The sequence below is a fragment of the Gossypium hirsutum genome, chromosome D07 (genome assembly GCF_007990345.1).
Source record: "Gossypium hirsutum isolate 1008001.06 chromosome D07, Gossypium_hirsutum_v2.1, whole genome shotgun sequence".
Lineage (NCBI taxonomy): Eukaryota > Viridiplantae > Streptophyta > Magnoliopsida > Malvales > Malvaceae > Gossypium > Gossypium hirsutum.
This window is the reverse complement of record NC_053443.1, coordinates 12502010-12522054: the sequence shown is the minus strand read 5'-3', so window position 1 is coordinate 12522054 and position 20045 is coordinate 12502010. Positions and strand designations below refer to the sequence as shown.

The window sequence follows — 20045 nt, the reverse complement described above, 5'->3', positions numbered from 1 at the left end:
ATGGTTGCTTCCACGTTGCTTTCTCTTTTTTGTCTTGTCACATGATAACATATATAAAAAACAACTAAAGAACCTCACTTTGTATATGTTTTTTATAACATGTTCTTCAATATTAGCTAAGTTATTGAAGCTGCGAGAGAGTACTGCGTGAGCAAAGAAAAGCGAAGGTAAGTGAGCTTCTTAGCTAGGGTTTCCTCAGAAAATGATTTACGACGTTAATTCTCCTCTCTTTCGTTCATTCCTCAGCCAGAAGGGTGGCTCCTCCGACAAGAGGTTCTCTCTCCCTCTCTGTTAATCGCTCTCTTGTTATCTTTCGATGTGATTAACGTGAACGATTTTATTCATTGTGGATTTCAATAAGTATCCAATGGTGATGGATTTCTTTTGATTTTCATGATTGTTGCAAAAGAAAATCGGAATGCTTGATGAAGTTTTTCGATTGCGATTGTGAACAATATGAATCTGATGTTTAAGATAAGATATCTTTTGTCTCTAATTTGTTGAAATTATATGGTTCTATGTGCTCAACGTTTAGCTAGCTTGTTTATTGTGTGATTTATTTGCTCTGAAATTAGGAGGATTTTTGCTTGCTAATAGTTTTAAATGCTTAATAACAACTACGGATTCTGGAATTCAGTGGCTGAGCTAGGATTTCTCTACAGAAACATTATATACATGTTCTATAAGAAAAAATAATGGATATGAAAAGCATATATATATATTGTGTATACGCTCAACACCTAAAATTATGGTTCCTAGAATTTATGTGTTCATAATATATATCATCGATAATAAGTAAAATGTCATTGTTTTACAAAGTAAATTATATTATTTTGAGGGTATTTTTGTATTTTTATATCTTTATATAAAAAATAGAAAAATACACACACATAAGGGATTTCAATTTAAAACACTATAGTTTTTAATATCTCTATTTCTATCATTTCAACTGAAGCCTCATATTTTTTTAATTTCAATTGTTTATAAATATATTTTTTACATAATTCTATTTTTCACCAGCATAATCTAGTTATTATTAAAGCTCTTTTAGCCTATTCACACTTAATTGTCTGGCTTAGTGATTAAGACGTGATTCCTCACCGTAAAAAGCAGAGTTTTGATCCCACCTTCCCCAAATCAGAAGTTTTTTTAGCCTATTTACTGACACTACAATCATATGAGTATATCATTTTAGAAATTATTGTTTGTATAGATTTTTCATTGTTAAAGAATGACAGAAGTTTAAATGAGTTGGAAAACTTTTAACACTTCTTTAAAGATTCAATGAGTTGGAAAATTGCAAATAAGAATTGGATCTTTCGGGGGCTATTGATTTATTTTGGAAGATGTAAAATCTACATAACACCAGATATATATATGTATATATGTTTCAAAATTTTAGCCCCTCTGGTTTCCATGTGACCCTGCCACTGCTGAAACCAGTGCTTCTAATTTTGTAATAGGTCCCTTAACATCTTGTCATTACCATTCTCTATGCAATAACATAAAACTTACCGCTCGGACTGCTTTTATTTCTCTCTGTCTATCTATCTCTATGTAACACTCACCGAAGCATGTTTTCTGGCAAGTTCTTTTTAACATTCAGTTTCATTTATGTGGTTGTGTTCAATATTTAGAGGAAAGATGCGTTTATGTTTAGCTAGTTTAGCTTGCTATACTATATGATATAAATGATGATTATGTGGTGGTTTTAAATGACGACTATGTGGTGGTTTTCTTATGCATCTTGTATAATCTACCCCTTCCAGTTTTACCGTTATCTGCTGCAATCTTGTTGTAAGAGAAGTTTATGTTACGATGACATACTTTTGACATGTTGATGTAACTGTTGCTTGATCTTTCAGGAAAATGGAGGAGCAAAAGCCTAAGGAACAGAAACCCAAAGCAAACGAGAATAAGCCAGCCATGACGGAGTAGTCGTTGCTTTTGGTTTTAGGATTTAATATGCTTTAGAATGGAAGATGAGAGGGTATCAGATGATTTAAAATGCTATGATACTTGCTACGATGACTCTGTTTCTTGTGTGGATGTTTCAAATACCATGATTTTTGTTTTTTGACTATGGTTTTCAAGCTTGTAATTTTCTGTTTTTATAAATTTCATTTCAATATCAAGAAAATTTCAGGTGAGCTTTGAGATTGGCAAAGGTGATACATGTCTGTGTTGCACACTTGCTCATTGATTTAATGCAAAATGCTTATATGCATATGGCATCAGACTCTTCATAAGTTAACCAAATCGGCTCGAGCTGTGCAGGGGCTGATATCTCGATACACACTTCGGAGCAGCTTGGTTCCTGTGTTCCAGCCAAAAAGCAACGCTCTCGAAGCTGTAAGGTTAGTTTAACGGATACAAAATAAATAGTATCATTATTACTTCAATAATTCAACTATTAAACAAATTATCTACGCATCTAATATGTATATATTGTGCAGACTGAAAATCCTTAAATTTAGTTTTGATCTGTCATAATTGTATTACTTGCATAATTAGTAAACTTTTTTCTGCTGATTGATGAGCTTTTTTCTCTTGGAGTAAAGTCCTAAAGCTAATAGCCAACCATTCACTTTGTGGGAGCAATATTGACAATTTATTGATAGTTGGTCATTGGGTCCCTGATTACTTTCATCATAACGCAGGAAGCCATTACGAGTTTTTATGACCAAAGTTGGCTTTTTTGGTAGTAGAGTCACTGAGTCAAATCTTGTTTAATTCGTTTGAACCTCTAAATTAGGTTGCAATCAAGTCAAGCTGGACCTAAATATTGGCAAGATTGAGCTTGAGACAACTCGAGCTCAATTAGGCTCATTCATACTTAAGCTATTTTGGTATATAATAAGGTACAAATATAATTTCATAATATGAAAATTTATTAAAACGAAAAGCTCAATTAGGTTTGTGAGTAGTTTGAACGGAGTATTATGGAGTTTGAATTCGGGTCAATCGAAGGATTGAGTTCAATTCGATAATTACTAAGGGCTTGTTTAGTAGTGCTTAAAAAAGTACTTTTGACTTGAAAAACACTTTTGAAAGAAAAGTTGTGCTAAACAAGTTGTTTTTGGTTGAATTTTTTGGCTTTTGAAAAGGAGAAGATACAATTTTTAGCTTTTTCTCTTTCAAAAGCACTTTCAGTGCTTAATTTCTTTTTCACCTCTCTAATAACATAGTACTTTCCTTTTTTTCATTGGTGCTTAATTACAAATGTGTTAAAATCATTAATTAAAAATAAAAAAGTATTTTTTAAAATAATACAAATGTGTTAATATCTAATTACAAATATTTAATGGTTATATTTAAATATTTAAAATATAGTTTATATATTCTAATTAAATTTTATAAATAATTAATATTTATTACTTAAAAATATTTAAAATTTATATTTCATATATTAAAATATTAACAAGTTATAATAAATTACTTTTTATATTCTTATTAAAATATAATAATATTAACTAGTTTGAACATTATTTAAATGTATAATTGTTACTTGATAATACCATGTGTAAAATAAATATTTTATTTCTCAAAAGTACTTTTTAACAGCAATACTAAATATTTAAATCTTAAATCAAACTTTTCAAAAGTACTTTTTAAAAGAACTTTTTTACGGTACTTTTAAAAGCACTTTTTAAAAAAATTGTTAAACCAGCCTTAAATTGAATTTAAGTTGATGAGCACCTGGGTGTGATTTACACTTGAACTCTAAATAGGTGGATGAAATTTGTAAGTTCAATGTTTAAGTTCAACTAGTTTCTAAATAAACAATTATGGGAGATGAATTCTGACCCGAACTTGAAAGTTGATGCTATAAATTTGAATTGATTTAAATGCTTGAATTTGTTCAAGTAGATTCAAATTGATTTGAACTAAAAAAAACTTGAATCTAAAATTAATTTGAATTCAAATTTATTTGAAATTATTGAAACTCGAAATAATTTGGAATTGTACTGATTTAGCTTGAAAGATTCGAGCTTCAAATTTTAGTAATTAAATTTAATATATCATGACTCAAATTTGAATGACTTGACATCAAAATTACTCAAATTTAAAATTATTTAAATCTTAAATGATTTAAGTACTTTGAAGTTAATTTAAAATTAAAATAACATGAACAATATAATTTTGAATATTTTAAAATTTAAATTAATCCGATTAACTCAATCCATCTAATAATAATAGATAATATTTAAGGTGAAGACAAGGGTAGGCAAGGGTTTGACTCTTTTTCCATTACTTTTTAAAAATAGAAAATTTTGCTTTAGCTGAAAATTTATAAAATTTTAAATTAATATATATATAAAAATTATTATTTGACTTATTTTAAAATATAAGAATTTCAGTTTAAAAATTATAAAAATATAAATCAAAAATATATTTTTAATTATCCTAAAAATATGTAATTATATAAACTCGATCTTTTTAAAAAAAATTCTAATTTCGCTAATACTGACACCATGACTGTCAAAAAGCTGTCCCCAGCCCTTAGTAAACTTTCTACTCTAACAAGATGAGAAAAAAGAAAATTCTTTCTTTTTCCCGAAGCAATCTTTTTTTCTTCTTCACTTTAACCTTTTTCACCAAAGGTAAGACAGACAACCCCCTCCCCCCATTGTTGTTTTTTATAGATTAATAAATAATGAAAGATTTTCGCAGTCAAACGTGGGGAAAAGAAAAAGCTTGTAAAAAAGAAATTATAGGACCTCAGAGAAAGAGATAAATAAAGCCAAACAAGGGACAACTACAGACATATGGGTCCATTAATAAGGTTAATGCATGGGGCATGCACTCGAGTGTTCATTATTGCCCTACCATGTGAATGCTTGAACTTGTAAAAATTATACATTTTGTTCTAACCATAATGTAATTATTGTTTCGTTTAATATATTTGTATGATCTTAAAAGGTTTAAATATTATCATTCGCTAAGATAGTTTTAATAAAAAGGGTTAATTTGGTATATGAAATATGTATAATATGGCTCCTAAAACAATTGTTTGTGTGGTTAATGGAAAAAAAAATGTAGATACCTAATTGGGAGAAAATAAAAACTTAGGTATCAATTTAGATATTGAAGTCAAATTTAGGTGCTTACATGGGATAAAAAAAATTTTAAATACTAAACTGAATGTTGAAGTCAAATTCAAATATCAAATTGGAACAAAAAATTTGAAACTAATATAGGTACCAAATACTATATTAATCCTAACAAAACTGATTTTAGAATCTTGGTCATCTAAAAAATCCGTTTGGTCAATTTCATTAACCATTGCCAACACCTCGTAGGATTATTTTTGGAAAGACCACGTTGGAGGGCCAAATTTTTATTCTCACTTCACCATCTATGCGACAGGCAAGATGGAATAGTACAAATTGAAAGATATTTAAATAAGTGATACGTGCAGAAAACCCACAATTATTCAATTTTTAAGCTCCCAACGATAGACACCTATCCTAACGAGTATAAAAACCTTTCTAGTGATTGGATGGAGATCGAAAACCCCTTTCCTAGCTCTCAAAGATGTGTCGAATCTAATAGATTATTAATTTTTTGTCGCACTGATATAACAAATTTAATAACTTCTACGTTGTTCAAACCTCGTCAACCCTTACTTATAGTTGTAAAAGGCAATTATTGATGGAATTAGTTGGTTCATGTGTTGCGAAAGCTGTTGTTGCTCGTTCCATGTCCTATTATAATAGAACTATTTCTCTACTTGGGCTATCGAATTGAGCTTTGAATAGGTTTTATTTGAGTTGAGTTCAATCCATTTGAATGTGGCATATTTGGCAAAGTTAGAAGTATGGGTCGACTAAGGTGCTAAAACTCACAATCGAATTTCTTGAAATGGTTGGATAAGCATGAAAGTCTTATTATTAAAATATTACTTTTTAGAGTTACATATTAGATATATTCAAGGGAGTTTTGGAGCAGTCATTTTTGAAAACTTTTATGTGGCAAATACTCAAGATAATTAATGAATTAATTTTGACTTTTAAATATGAGTTTAAAGCCTATCAAAGCACAATTAATTAACCACTTGAAGAGACCTATAAATAGGTTGTTTTGTGCTACACATCAAGAGCAATTTTGGTAGTGTTTTTGTTGATAGCTTTATTGTGTTTATTGATTGTATTAATATGAGATATTTGGGTGAGTGATTTGTGACAATTGGGGTCGGTATTGAGGTTACAATTACTTTTTTGTGTAAGGATAGATTGAACTTAGGCCAATAAATGATCCAAACAATTGTTGAATAAAATTGTTATGTCTAAACTTCATTAACAAAGATCGATTGTGTCGATTTTTTCTATTTTAATTTTTTTCACTGCTTGTTTTCGTTTTAACTATGGTTATAACAAATGCTAAATAAAATTGATTTATCATATCAACCATGCGGACTTCTATGATTTCTTTTCAAAAACTTAGATGACATCAAATTTAGATGTAATTTCAATGGAATGGGATAAATCAACCTAACCATAATAATTTCCAATCTCCCTCAAGAAATTAAAGACATTAGTTTTCGATAGATTTTTTTAAGGAGCCACGGTATAAATACAAGTTGGGTAAAGTGAAAAAATTGTTTTTAAGAATCATAAATAAATAAAAGATTTTGGGGAGGTAAAGTACACTTATGATTTCCTAAAAATTAAAGGAATTATTAGTGAAATTTTCATTTGTGGAGAGTAAAGTTCATTGTTTGCCTCCTCCCTCGGCTCCTTATAAATACAATCAACTTAATCAAAATAAATCTGAAAAAGAATTGACACATTTTAACAAAATAGACTCACTTTAAAAATCTCAAAATTATCAGAATTTTACTCTCACTATTTTTTTTAATTATTGTTCATATTCTTGGTAGATATATCCATTTCCAATTATATACAAGAAATCATAGCTGATTAGAACTAGAAAAGGAAAAGTTGGCGGTGGTTATGGACGTGAGACATGCATTGAAGGCAAAAAAGTTTCCAAAGTAGCTTTCGTTTCTTATCAATGATACTTAAATCTCAGTCAAATTACAATTTTGATACTTCTATTATGTTCTTACTTCCATTTCTATACTTTAATTTGATATAATTCGGTTTCAATAACATCATTAGTTAATTCAAATATTTAATATAGTTGATGATTTCAATCATAAGAACAACTTATTTCAACATTTTAACTGGATTAGTAAAAGATCAAATAATCCATATGGATTAAATTTCTAATTTGAACATAGTATAGGGACTAAAACCAGATTTTAACCTTAAATATCTACTCTCATCTCCTCCCTGTATTCACGCCGCTCTCATTTCTCAAATTTTCATGTACTTAAAAACTTTGCTTTGTGTTTCATTGCCAATTTGCTTAACTACTTCAAGTTCATCAAACAAAAGGAATTTCCTTTTTCTAAGTCACTAGAGCTATTAGTTCTTTGATTTTTCTTTTTGCTCATTAAATAAAATGTCTGAATTTTCTTTGGCTTCAACAACTGTTGTGAAGAAGAAAACCCAATTTTCAAGCCTTTTGCTTTCTAATTTCATGTTGTTTTGCTCTTTAATTCTTTCACACCCTCTTTATTTCTCTTATTTCATCTTCTTCTCCCCTTATTTATTCAAGATTTTCTCTTTTCTTTCGCCTCTATTTGTTACCACTTCCCTTTTAGTTATTGCATTTTTGACAGTATTAAGGTCTGAAGTAGTTGACGGTGAAAGTGATGATGGCTTTGGATGCTTGGAAGAACTTGAAGCGTATAAGATCGTGTTTGAAACGTCGACCATTGTTGACATTAGAGAAAACCCAGACGAAGTTTCTGGGGTGGAACCCATTGTTGGTTGTTTACAAGGTGTTGAACTTGAAGAAGCTTCGGTTCAGAGGGTTGAAACATTGACGAGTGGTGAATTCACTGAAACTGTTCGAGTAAATGCCACAGTGAAGATCTTAGAAGAGTTTTTGCGTCAGAAAGATGATGGGGTGGTTGAAATTTTGTCGTCTAAAAGCGTGGAGGCCAACAATGATGAAGGATCCAATCCCAAGACTACAATGAATGCTGATAATGGTAAGGAGTTTGAAGCCAAAGCAATGGTGAATTCTCCTATAGTGAAAGCTAATTATGGCGATAATGACATGAACTTTGGGAATTTGGGTTCAATGAGGAAAGAAAAGGAGTGGAAGAAAACATTGGCATGTAAGCTTTTCGAGGAGAGACACAACGCGATGGCGGCTGCTGCGACGACGGAAAATGAAGGTGGTGAAGGGATGGATTTACTATGGGAAACATATGAAAGTTCTGATACCAATAAATCAAAGCTGAAAAGCTTTGGCTCGAAGAAAGGAAAGAAAGGCGGCAATTACGAGGAAGACGACGACGACGACGACTACGACGACGACTCGGACGGTAAACTGTGTTGTTTGCAAGCTCTCAAGTTCTCAACGGGGAAGATAAATTTAGGAATGGGGATGGGAAGGCCTAATTTTCTTAAAATTTCAAAGGCATTCAAAGGGTTTGGGTGGTTGCATCATGTTGGTAGCACTAAGCATGGCAAGAAAGGGTATTATTGAACTAGAGATTATAGGTTAACTTTTATATATATCATATGTGCTTGATGAGATGTATTTTTCTTAGAATTAAAAGTAAATATATATGTATGTTATTTGATTTCAATTGAAAATTTAAAGGATTCTTTTTCTTCTGATTTCTTCCAATCCTTTATGGGGGTTGTGATTAGTGAGAGTGTGAGACACAACTGTTGTTGGAGCATCAAAAAGTTTGCAGCTGCTGGAGGCTGCATGAGAGACCACAAGGGAGACTGGATTGTGAGATATTTGGATAATTGTTCAGTTTTGGAGACAGAGTTATGGGGAGATTTTGAATCGGTTGAACCTCATGGTAAATAGGGGTTTTCAGAAAGTCTTTATTCAAACTGATAGTATTGAAGCTATTAAAGCTATCATGGAAGATGAAACTAGAATCTCTAATTCTACTATTATTAGAAGAATTCATCATACGCTTAAAAAGTTGTATTGAAAAATTTAGCATGTTCCTAAGGAAAATAATCTAATTGTTGATAGATTGGTTAAGATTGTTTGTATTAACAGTCTAGGTTTAAGATTGTTTGAGGACCCTCTTTTGAAGATCTAATTTGTATTGTTTCTCTTTTTTTCACCAAAAAAAATTAAAATCAAAATAATTAAAAATTAAATTTATCATTATATCTATTATTTTCGTACAATATAATTTTTTCGAATAAAATTATGAGACCCGATCAACTGAAGGGGATAATATTGGCTTCTTCTTCTTCTTCATATGGTTGAGTTTATAATGTCAAAAGCAGCATAATGGAATTTTATATGATCAGAGAGAGACAGTCGAATGGAAGTTTCACCTAAACAATCATCATTTGTCCTTGGGTTTGCTGCTCTCTGGAGCATCCAAGGCATGCCTATCATTATTTAAATTATATATTTATTGGTGGATTAAATTTTAATTTAATTGATATTATTATTGTAATAAAATGGTTACAATAATTTAAATCAATCACTCATTTTGGGCGAATTTTTTACACAAATAGGATAAGAAAAAAATTTTTACTGAAATAGGATGTCAAAAAAAGTATTTACCAAAATGAGTTATTTTTTTCATTGGTGCCTATTAGATAGGCGCCAATGAATAAAAAAAATAATTTTTTTGAATAAAATATTTTTTATATCTTTTTAATAAAATTAAAAAAAAAAAACGGGTCAAAATACGGTCAACGAGTCTGGTCGGGCCGGGTCGGGTGGCGCCTATCAGGTAGGCGCCAATGAAGGTGCCTCATAGAGAGGCGCCAATGGTGGCCTTCTGCCCACCACTGCACGGCTGCACCAGCAGCATGGTCTTGTCCCCTCATGTTTGTTTTTTTTTTGCCTATAAGTAAATGGTCCCAACATGCAATGGGCACGGTAGAGAAAAAAAAAGAGAGAAAGCAGAAGGAGAGAAGGAGAAGAAGAGAAGAAGAAGAAGAAGAAAGAAAAAAAAAGTAATGTATTATTTTAGTAAATAATTTTGTTTATAATTTAAAAAGTTCATAGTTTGTGAATTTTTTAGAAGATATTTTAGAAGATATTGTGAATTTTTTGTTATTAATTATTAATTATAAATTATCTATATTTAGTGTTTATAGTTTGGATTAGAATTTTGTATGAATATTTTAATTTTTTTGTATGAATATTGTAATTTTGTATGAATATTGTAATTATTTTATAATTAAATTTGTATTTATAGTTTTGGATTAGTATTTTGTATGAATATTGTAATTTTTTGTATGAATATTGTAATATTATAATTTTATATGAATAATGCAATTTTTTGTATGAATATTGTAATATTGTAATTTTTTGTATGAATATTGTAATTATTTTATAATTAATTTGTTAGTAATTTAGGATTATATTATAAATTTTTGTGTTTGTAATTATTTAAAATTTAATTTATTAGTAATTTAGGATTAAGCTATAAGTTGTTGTGTTTAGTTTAGTATTTGGTGAGTTTAACATATAAAGTTTATAAAAAATTAAAAATCATTTTATTAAAAGTTTAATTATAAAAATTAAAAATCATTTTATTAAAAGTTTAATTATAACCGACTTTTTTAATCATATAGTTGTTGTTAACTCATTTAATTTTTATATAATGTAACTTTTATATAATTTAATTTAATTTAATTTTGTATTTATTTAACAGTAATTATTGATTTTTTGAAACAAATTAACTGAATTCATTTTTTTGATTGCAGATTTGCAAAAAATGGGTTCTCTAATTAATAATAATAATCACATATCAAGTACTATTAATGAGATGGTAATCAAATTTTTATTTGATATTCATGTTATTTGCTGAATTAAATTATATTGTATTAACTATTTTGCTAATTTAATAATGTCAAGGTCCATACCGCGTATTGAGGGGTTGTGTTAATAGTGTAGGGTTTCAGCCAGATGAACGCCTAATACCATACTTAGAGTTAGCTGGGTCGGATCAGCGGCATTGATCCGGACTTTTGATCCGCGATACAACTTGATTTCCGCTTTAGTCGAGCGATGGCGTCCGGAGACCCACACATTTCATTTGCCGTGCGGAGAGTGTACCGTCACTCTAGAGGATGTTGTAGTACAGCTCGGGCTTCCCATAGACGGGAATGCGGTCACGGGCATAAGTTCAATCTCTAGGCCGGCTACCCTTTGCAATGAATTACTTGAACGCTCGCCAAGTCAGGGGAAATTTACCAGTTTGAGATTTTCATGGCTAAAGGCCAATTTTAAGCATTTGCCAAGTACTGCTAATGAATGGGAGGTGGTGTAGGCTGTTCGAGCTTACATTATGCATCTTATAGGGGGTGTACTCATGCCGGATGCAAATGGCAGTAAGGTTCACTTGATGTACTTACCCCTATTATCCAATTTGCATAACACTCGTTCATACAGTTGGGGGTCCGTAGTTTTAGCCATGCTGTATCGCGAACTTTGTCGGACGACAGATCCTTCTGCGGTTGACATAGGCGGATGCCTCATATTGCTGCAGTCGTGGACACTTTACCGGATGCCATTCTTGGCATCCATTAGTCATCAATCATATATATTTCCACTCGTTAATAGGTGATGAATTTTTACTCATTATAATAATTAGTTGACTTTTTATATTATATTATTCTAACAATTTGTTTTCGTAGGTGGAGTATTAATCCGGGTATCAGGAGGTCACAGACGGTTCCGATATATCGTCTAACGATTGAGAATCATGCTGGAGAGGGGGTAAGTTTTTTGAATATAAACTTAATTTTATTATTTTATCTCACTCGACACACGTTAATATAACAACGTTATTAACTGTGCAGTTCATTTGGATGCCGTATTCTGCTCCAGAAATTATGGCAGTTATGCCATCATCTGCCCACGTCCACTCAAACCTATGGTGCATTAGCGCACCCATTGTCAATTTTAACATAGTGGAGTGGTATCATGGCAATTGAGTACTCCGGCAGTTCGGTTGCATACAGTATATCCCGACACTACTAGTACAATTGGGGGAGATCCATGGGATGAGCAAGAGGGGGAGGTATGAAGATAATTGGGGAGAAGTGCACGAAGAATATATTACGATATAGAACAACCGGTTCGAGAGGGTACCTCAGATGGATCGTGCTCTAGATTTGCAGCCCTCCTTAGAGTACATACAGTGGTACTGTGAGACGGAAACCATTTCTGTTTGGTGGGCGGTCGATTGTAGTCCCTCCGCATACGACACGAATTACACAACCCCTTCCAGATCTGTATCATGACCAGAGCCAGAGCTAGAGCCAGAGCCAGTGCTAGTGCTAGAGACAGAACTACATTCTAGGGGTAGTTCTTATCATCCATAATTTGGGGCGATAACTATTTCGCAGCCTCGTATCCACCTCAGTACTTCGCTCCTTCCGGCCAATATCCGCCGTCGTACTCCTCTCCTCCTGGATCAAGTTCATCAATGGCATTTGAGACATGATTATTCATCTATGTTTCACACACCCCAACATACTGTTGAGGAGAATGTTGATGACCGTAATCTCCCACAACGTGAGTTTTGAGCTCCACAAAAATATACCCCTAGAACCACACCATCAAACCATCAATTTTAGGGTTTTTTTGTAATAAACAACCTCATATTTATGTAATGATTTTTTTATGTAAATAAAATTATAATGGTTTTTTATGTAAATAAAATTATAATGTTTTTTTTTTATTTTGCAATTTCAAATTGCTCCATAACTGCAACAAATTGTAGACAATTTTGTGATTCAAACCATCTTTATCGATTTCTACCCGATTGAGACGATTATCCAACATGGTAGTTTCGGAGAGGGCATTTACTCCGATTATGACCGGCTAATCTGCATACGCCATACAAATTCCCGTCAGATTTCTCCCTAATGTCCATTTCGTTATGGATTCTAGATGATTACGGACGACCTTTCAGGTTTCTACGCAACCTTTTTTCTGGGACTAGCTTAAAGGTCGTCGGAGGTACCTCCCAAGTAGATAGGTCAGGAAGCACGGGGAACTCGTTTTCCCATACACGCAACGTGCGTTCGATAGTGTACACTTCATCGATAAATTGTTCTACATTGAGCCCAACTTTAGCACAAGCTGCCATGACGTGTGCACATGGAAAATGAAGTGTTTGAAACTTTCTGCAATCGTACCGTCTATTTCAGAGATCAACTCCGTAGGACCTAGGTGGTATACCGGGTTGACAATCGATGGTCTTTGTAACTCAAAACGTTTCATTATGTCGTGAATATACTTCTACTGTCATCGACCTTGCAATTCGACGGTTTACAACCATTACATCCCTAATGCCTTCGACAAAGACATGTCCCGCCTCCATCTGGTTTACTTGTTGCTGACCTATTCTTGGCATCAAGGTAGCCAACCTGTAAAACGTTGCCGAAAAGACAGATGAAATTAGAAGATGTTGTGTTTTTAATAACACAACGTTGATCCCCTCCACTAAGTTTGTAGTAATTTGACCATAACGAAAGCCCTCGTCAAAACTTTGAGCCCATTGCCACGGCTCCATGGTACCCAACCACTGTCGAAAAGATGTGTTGGTTTGACCCTCTATGTCACTCTCAAGCTGGGCGATTTTTTGGCGAAAAATGTGTGGCTTTAGCTCGTACGCTGCATATGTATTAAAAAAATTTAAGTTACAGTATTGCTCTAAAACATTAAAACTTATATTGAAAAGATAAGGCAATTCTTTACCCATTCTCACAACTTGTCTCTTCCAGTCTGCATTCTTATAATCTTGCTGGAAGTTAGCCGCAATGTGCCAGATGCAGTAAACAGATCTCCATGGTACACCAGAACGCCTAATGGCTGTAATTAATCCTTTCCCTCTATCGGAGATGATGCAAATGTTATCGTTGCTAATAACATACCTCCGCAGGTTGGTAAGAAAGAACTCTCACGATTCCATGTTTTCCTTATCGACAATGGCAAATTCTATTGGGAGCACATTCCTGTTGCCGTCTTGAGCAACCGTAAGAAGTAAGATCTGTGTGTATTTTCTTATAGCCAGGTTCCATCTACTTGCACAAATGGTTTGCAGTGGGGAAATGCACGCACATATTGATCAAACGTCCAGAACATCCGATGGAAAATTCTTTTTCTCGATTGTAGTTGGTCATTTGGCCCATAATAAGATCGTGTCTGCAACTCAATTACAGTCCCCAGCACATGTTCCCTCATGGCGGCCCATCCCTGTAACTCATTGTACGATGCATCGAAATCTCCGTACAATTGCTCCATTGCCATCTGTTTAGCTATCCATGCCTTCCGATATGATACTCGATACTAGAATCGTGCTTGTATTTTAGCAATCAGTACCGAAACTTTAATGGTCGGCATGTCTTTCACCATTGGCATGATGCATGTATAGATTGTTTTGGAGTCAAGTTTTCGATGATCTTTTGTCATACGTGTTGAAGTGCATGTGTGAGGCCCAACAAATTTTCGTATCTCTCACATCTGCGACTTCTGCATAAATGCAGCTCGTATCTGCCAATTGCAGCCTTCTGTCGACCTCCAACACTCACCAATATATAATGTTGGTTTAGACTCGATGACTTTGTAATCTACTGATATATTCATGCTATACCGCTTAATGGCAAACATGCATTCTTCCTTACTTTCAAATCTCTGGCCCACGCATAACTCCTCTGGATCATAATATACGCCCATTCGGTTAGCATGTGGTATTTTAGGGTACTCCAAAAACTTAGATGCCCGTGTCGTATCGGGGTCTATCCAAGACATGTGTGCCCCAGGATTCTTGTGTATCATAATACGACGAATCTGGTTTCGGACTGAAGACGCATTAATGTTTCCATCCTCATTCACGCCTTCGTCGTTAATATCATCCGGGAACTCGTCCGCGTCGGGATCACTCTCACTATCCACTTCGTAATCAACAGGATCACTACTATAGTATACATCATCACCAACCACATCAGTCTCGGCTGCAGCATTAAGATCAATATTTATCCTGTGTATAGTTGATTGACTATCAACATACGATATTGGAACCACCATACACGGTGCTTCAACTCCATCTTCTTCACCTAATGGTGTGGAATCTTCAGTTGCCTCCACACCGGCTAACTCAGCAAATAACTGAATCGGTGCATTTTTGTTACTCTGAGTCCTACAATAAAGAGCGACCATTGTCTCCACGTCTTCATCGTCTACAAGTTCCATTTCGGTAAATTTTATTGGATCTGTTGAAACTGGAAACTTGTAGAAAACTTTTGATATCCTTCCCCCACAACGTCTATAAAATTTTTCACTAATTTTTTCTTTCATATCATCAAACGAGATATTTCTATCAAATCTCATTGCTACTTGTTTGCGACATTCAAATATACATCCCACAGTTGTTGTCAAAATTTCTCCATTGAAATAAACGCATACAAAAACTGATTCTCCATTTTTAATACTAGATCTGTTAAAAAGAATTTCAAATTTCTTAAAACAGTTTCAAAATGTAAACAAATTACATAAAAATTTTAATGTAAAATTTTTCATTCAGAAGCTAACAAAATTAATAACCTAACAAAATAACTTTCAAATAATAAAATTACTAACAAGACTCTACATTCTATTTAAAAAGAAATAAACCAAAATACCTTATTTTTTTCTTCTTTTCCTTCCTTTTTTTCTTTTGCTTCCTTCTTATTTCTTCCGTTTCTCTAGTAAAATTTATGTCTGTGTTGGGGGTATTTAAAGGGAAAAATCAGACCATTGGCGCCTCTCAGTATGGCACCAATAATGGCGCCTCCCAGATAGGCACCACCATTGGCGCCTCTGAGATAGACGCCAATACTATGTATTATACGGGTTATATATTGACCCAGGAAAATATTTAATTATATTTTATAAAAAAAATTAATATTTTTTATTCATCGGCGCCTATCTAATAGGCTCCAATGAAAAAAGTAACCTATTTTAGTAAATACTTTTTTTGACACCCTATTTCAGTAGATTTTTTTTTCCGACCCTATATGTGTAAAAGAACCCCAGGGCTCTTGACATATATATGAGTCCACATGTGGTCTGGACTAATTGTTTACAAACAAGCAAATTGGATTGCCGGCTATGACCTTGGAAACATTGATTTTAATAAATTCACATACTAATTGATGAGAGTTAATTCGGAAATAAAAAAGGTAAATTTTATTCTTTTGAATAAAATGTAATTAAATTTAGTATGTATGAATTGACGATCAGAATCTATATGAATAGAATTTATAGCGGGATCTCAAAAAACAAGCAATTTTTGTTGGGCCTTTATTTTCTTTTTTTTTTTGGTTCATTAGGGTTTTTATTAGTTGGAACTTCTAGTTATATTAGTAGAAATTTAACATCATTATTTCCGTTTCAGTAAATATTTTTTTCCACAAGGAATCATGATGTCTTTCTATGGGATCGCAGGCCTTTTTATTAGTTCCTATTTGTGGTGCACTATTTTTTGGAATGTAGGCAATGGTTATGATCGACCAATATAAATGAGGGAATAGTATGTATTTTTCGTTGGGATTTTCCTGGAAAAAATCATCGCATCTTTTTACGTTTCCTTATGAAAGATATTCAATCCATTAAAATAGAAATTAAAACAGGTATATATGCAAAATTGTCCTTGATTTAGGATTTGTCTTTTAATTTTATCAAAAATTTCAATGGATTCATAAAATGAAAGCAGAGTATTTGAACAAACGAAGTCATGAAGGAAACTAGAAAGTTTAAAGGTATTTGGGCTTGATCTAATCTCTTATGGCATATAGGCTATTTATTGAGAAGAATGCTATTGAGCAAGTTTCATACGATTTCGCCTATTCAGACACTTAAACTTGCTCTGCACTGTGAATTCAATAAAATTTCTGGTGAAGTCAAAATATAAGAGTCTAATAAGAGATAATACCAAACTTATTGAATGTATGATCCATCACACCCAGTAACAACTAGTTGGAAGAAGTGACAACGGATTTCTTCCCTAAGAATTTGACTGAGTTCGAACCTTAAAGTCATCATTATTGTGAAGACTCTACTTGAATATCATTTTAAACCCAAACACTCAATGAAGACATTTGTAGTTATAAAAAGAATGAAATTCATATACTTGCTTAATTGTCTAATGAATAGATCCATCATGTAAAGACGTGGGTCTCAAAACTTAAAATCCAAACTTAACAAATAATTTAATTAATCTAATAGGAAAATATTAAAATCCAATGTATAAATATTAACTCATGGAATGTTTATAATGCTACTCTTTTTCTATATAATAAATAAAATTTAAAAGCTAAAAAAACTAAATTTAAAACCGAAAAAATAAAATCTTGGAAAAAAAAAAAGTTAAATTATTTCAAATCAAATCAAATTGTTAAAGTGGCCTCTTGCATTATCTTTATTATCAATAACAGTTATGAAGCCAATATCCTCTTCTCTATGACTGCCAACAGCATCAGTTTCCACCACTTTATAACCAGCGATAGCCACCTCTGGAGGACCAGGAAGACTTTCTGCCACATCCTTACCCATCTCTTTAGCATTTGAAGAATCTTCTGTAAGCTTTGACATCAATTCAACGTTCTCCTTCTCCTTATTCATATCTATCTCTTTAGCACTCGGAAAATCTTCTATACGCTTTGATATCAATTCGATTCTCCACTCCTCCATATTACGACCCATCTCTTTAGGACTTGTAGAATCTTCTATAAGCTTTGGTAACAATTCAATGTTCATCTCCATAGTCTTACCCATCTCTTTAGCACTTGTAGAATCTTCTATAAGATATGGTAGCAATTCAGTGTTCACCTCCATATTCGTACCCATCCTGTTGGCAATTATAGAACCATCTAAAAGCTTTGGTAGCAATTCAACGCCCATCTCAGAATTATAAGATACAGGAGATTCTGACAACTGCACCAAGGGTGGAAGCTCGGCATTACTTGGTTGAACATTCAATGGAGCCATTGTATAAAACATACCATGATAACGAAAGCTGGGAGCAGTAGTATTTTCTAGCTTCAAACGCTTCGGCAAAGGTTGCATGGCTTCTGAACTACCATATCTGGGCTGGCCAAAGTCTCCACTACCAGTAACTCTTAGAAGACCTCCTTTCACATGTTCAAAGTCAGGATGAAATGTATCGACGACAGCATTATACCGAACAGTGTTGCAAATGTCACATCTAGCATCATGACAGCCGTTATTATGGGCTGCAAGTGAGAAGAATTTGGTGCATCTACAGACATATCGACAGCAGACAGTCGAATGCAAATAGTTCGCAAAATAAGCCGGAGCATCATTCCCCGAAAATGCAGCTGAATTCTTGTACTGGATATAAGCAAGTAAAACCTTCAGTTGGATAGCTCGATTCAACCGATTATTAGCATCTGCCTGCGGTTCTTGTAAAGAAAGCGGAGGAAGATAACCATGACTCACAGCTTGTTCATTTACGGGACAAAATGATTGATTCTGTCCGGCAAAAGGAAATATAGCAGCAGCCACAGATGGATCATAATATGTTGAATTTGACATTCTCGATCCAGGCTCAAAGCCAGAAAATTTGGTTAGTGGATGAAATTAAATTATAATTTTTAGGATAATAAAAATATAATTTCAGTATTTTAATAGCTTCTATTTTTATAATTTTTAAATGATTAAATTAAATTTTTTATCATTTTTAAGGGAAGTCAAAGTGCAATTTTATTTTTATTAATTTAAAATTTTTAAAGAACTATATATGAAAAATCTTTCATTTTAGGGGAGGCGGTTTCGCCCCTATCTCGATCCCACGCCAAGCCATGTATTAGGAACCATCTCACCCCCAACTTGCAACCCTAGTTGGAGGACTCCTTGTTTCCAATCAGAATTCTACGCAAGTGAATATTATCAAAAGTAATTAAATATTCATTCAGATTATTACAAATTGATAATTAGATGGGAACAAAAATAACAGAAACCCTAATCAACTTAAAGTACAAAAAAAATTACACAAAATCCCAAAACGTCATTTAGGATTTTAAATGGTGGTAGAGTACGAACGAAAATAAAAAATCAAATATGAAAGTGAAACAGATAACTAAAAATCTCATTATTCAAGTAGAAATTTCCAAGTTAAGTTTAGTGTTTTGAAGATTACCTTGTCTATGAGGGAAAGAAAAATGAGGGAGAGAAATATGAGGCAAGTTGAATTAAATTTATGTAATTTATAATTTTATACTAAAATTTGGAGTAATATTTTTTTCATTTAATATTTATTTATATAGTTTTTTATGAGGTGACTTTTGTAATTATAAGTTTTTGAATAAATAACTTTTATATAATTAAATAATAATGTAAATGTTTTTTTATAATTTAATATGTTTATATTTGTTAATATATGATTAAATAAAAAATTTATATTTAATAATTTTCAGAAAAGAAGTTTATATTTAATAATTAAAAAGGGTCATCATTTCTTTTTTAGTAAAAGAGTAATGGAGAGGATCTCAACCCGTAAAAGAAATCAAATTTTTTGTAACGGTAGTCGTCGAATAATTTAAATTATTGGTTCCGATTCTAATTAAATTAATTATTTAAAAGTCATAAAAAATTAAAAAATAGAGAAGATTAATTCAATCAATTTTTAGTCTAACTTAACTGGTTTCAAACAATTCATTCAAAATCCGATTCAAATATATATTGACTAGTTCATCCTATTACAAGTATATATTATATTTGTAGTATATAAAATTTTATTAAAGGGATAAATCTCAAAACTATACATTAACTTTGGTCTAATGTACAATTTTATATATGAAATTTTGATTTGATCCAATTAGAATTCTACACGAGTGAATATTATCAAAAGTATCAGATATTCATTCATTCATTGAGATTATCACAAATTGATAATTAGATTAAATCGAAAACAACAGAAACCCCAATAAACTTAAAGTACAAAAAAATTTACACAAAAT

At 32.3% G+C, this 20045-nt stretch overlaps 2 protein-coding genes across 2 annotated transcripts; both read left to right on the top strand.

Annotated features, from left to right (window-relative positions):
* Window positions 1-201: 201 nt before the first annotated feature.
* LOC121219406 (wound-induced basic protein-like) lies at window positions 202-2348 on the top strand. Its single transcript, XM_041097512.1, has 2 exons — window positions 202-273; window positions 1866-2348. The coding sequence occupies exons 1-2, from the start codon at window positions 203-205 to the stop codon at window positions 1936-1938; spliced, it is 144 nt and encodes a 47-aa protein (XP_040953446.1). The 5' UTR covers window position 202; the 3' UTR covers window positions 1939-2348.
* Window positions 2349-7314: 4966 nt separating this feature from the next.
* LOC107954057 (uncharacterized) lies at window positions 7315-8671 on the top strand. The gene has a single exon (XM_016889526.2). It carries the CDS (start codon window positions 7471-7473, stop codon window positions 8566-8568), a length of 1098 nt encoding a protein of 365 aa, XP_016745015.1. The 5' UTR covers window positions 7315-7470; the 3' UTR covers window positions 8569-8671.
* The last annotated feature ends 11374 nt before the right edge of the window (window positions 8672-20045 follow it).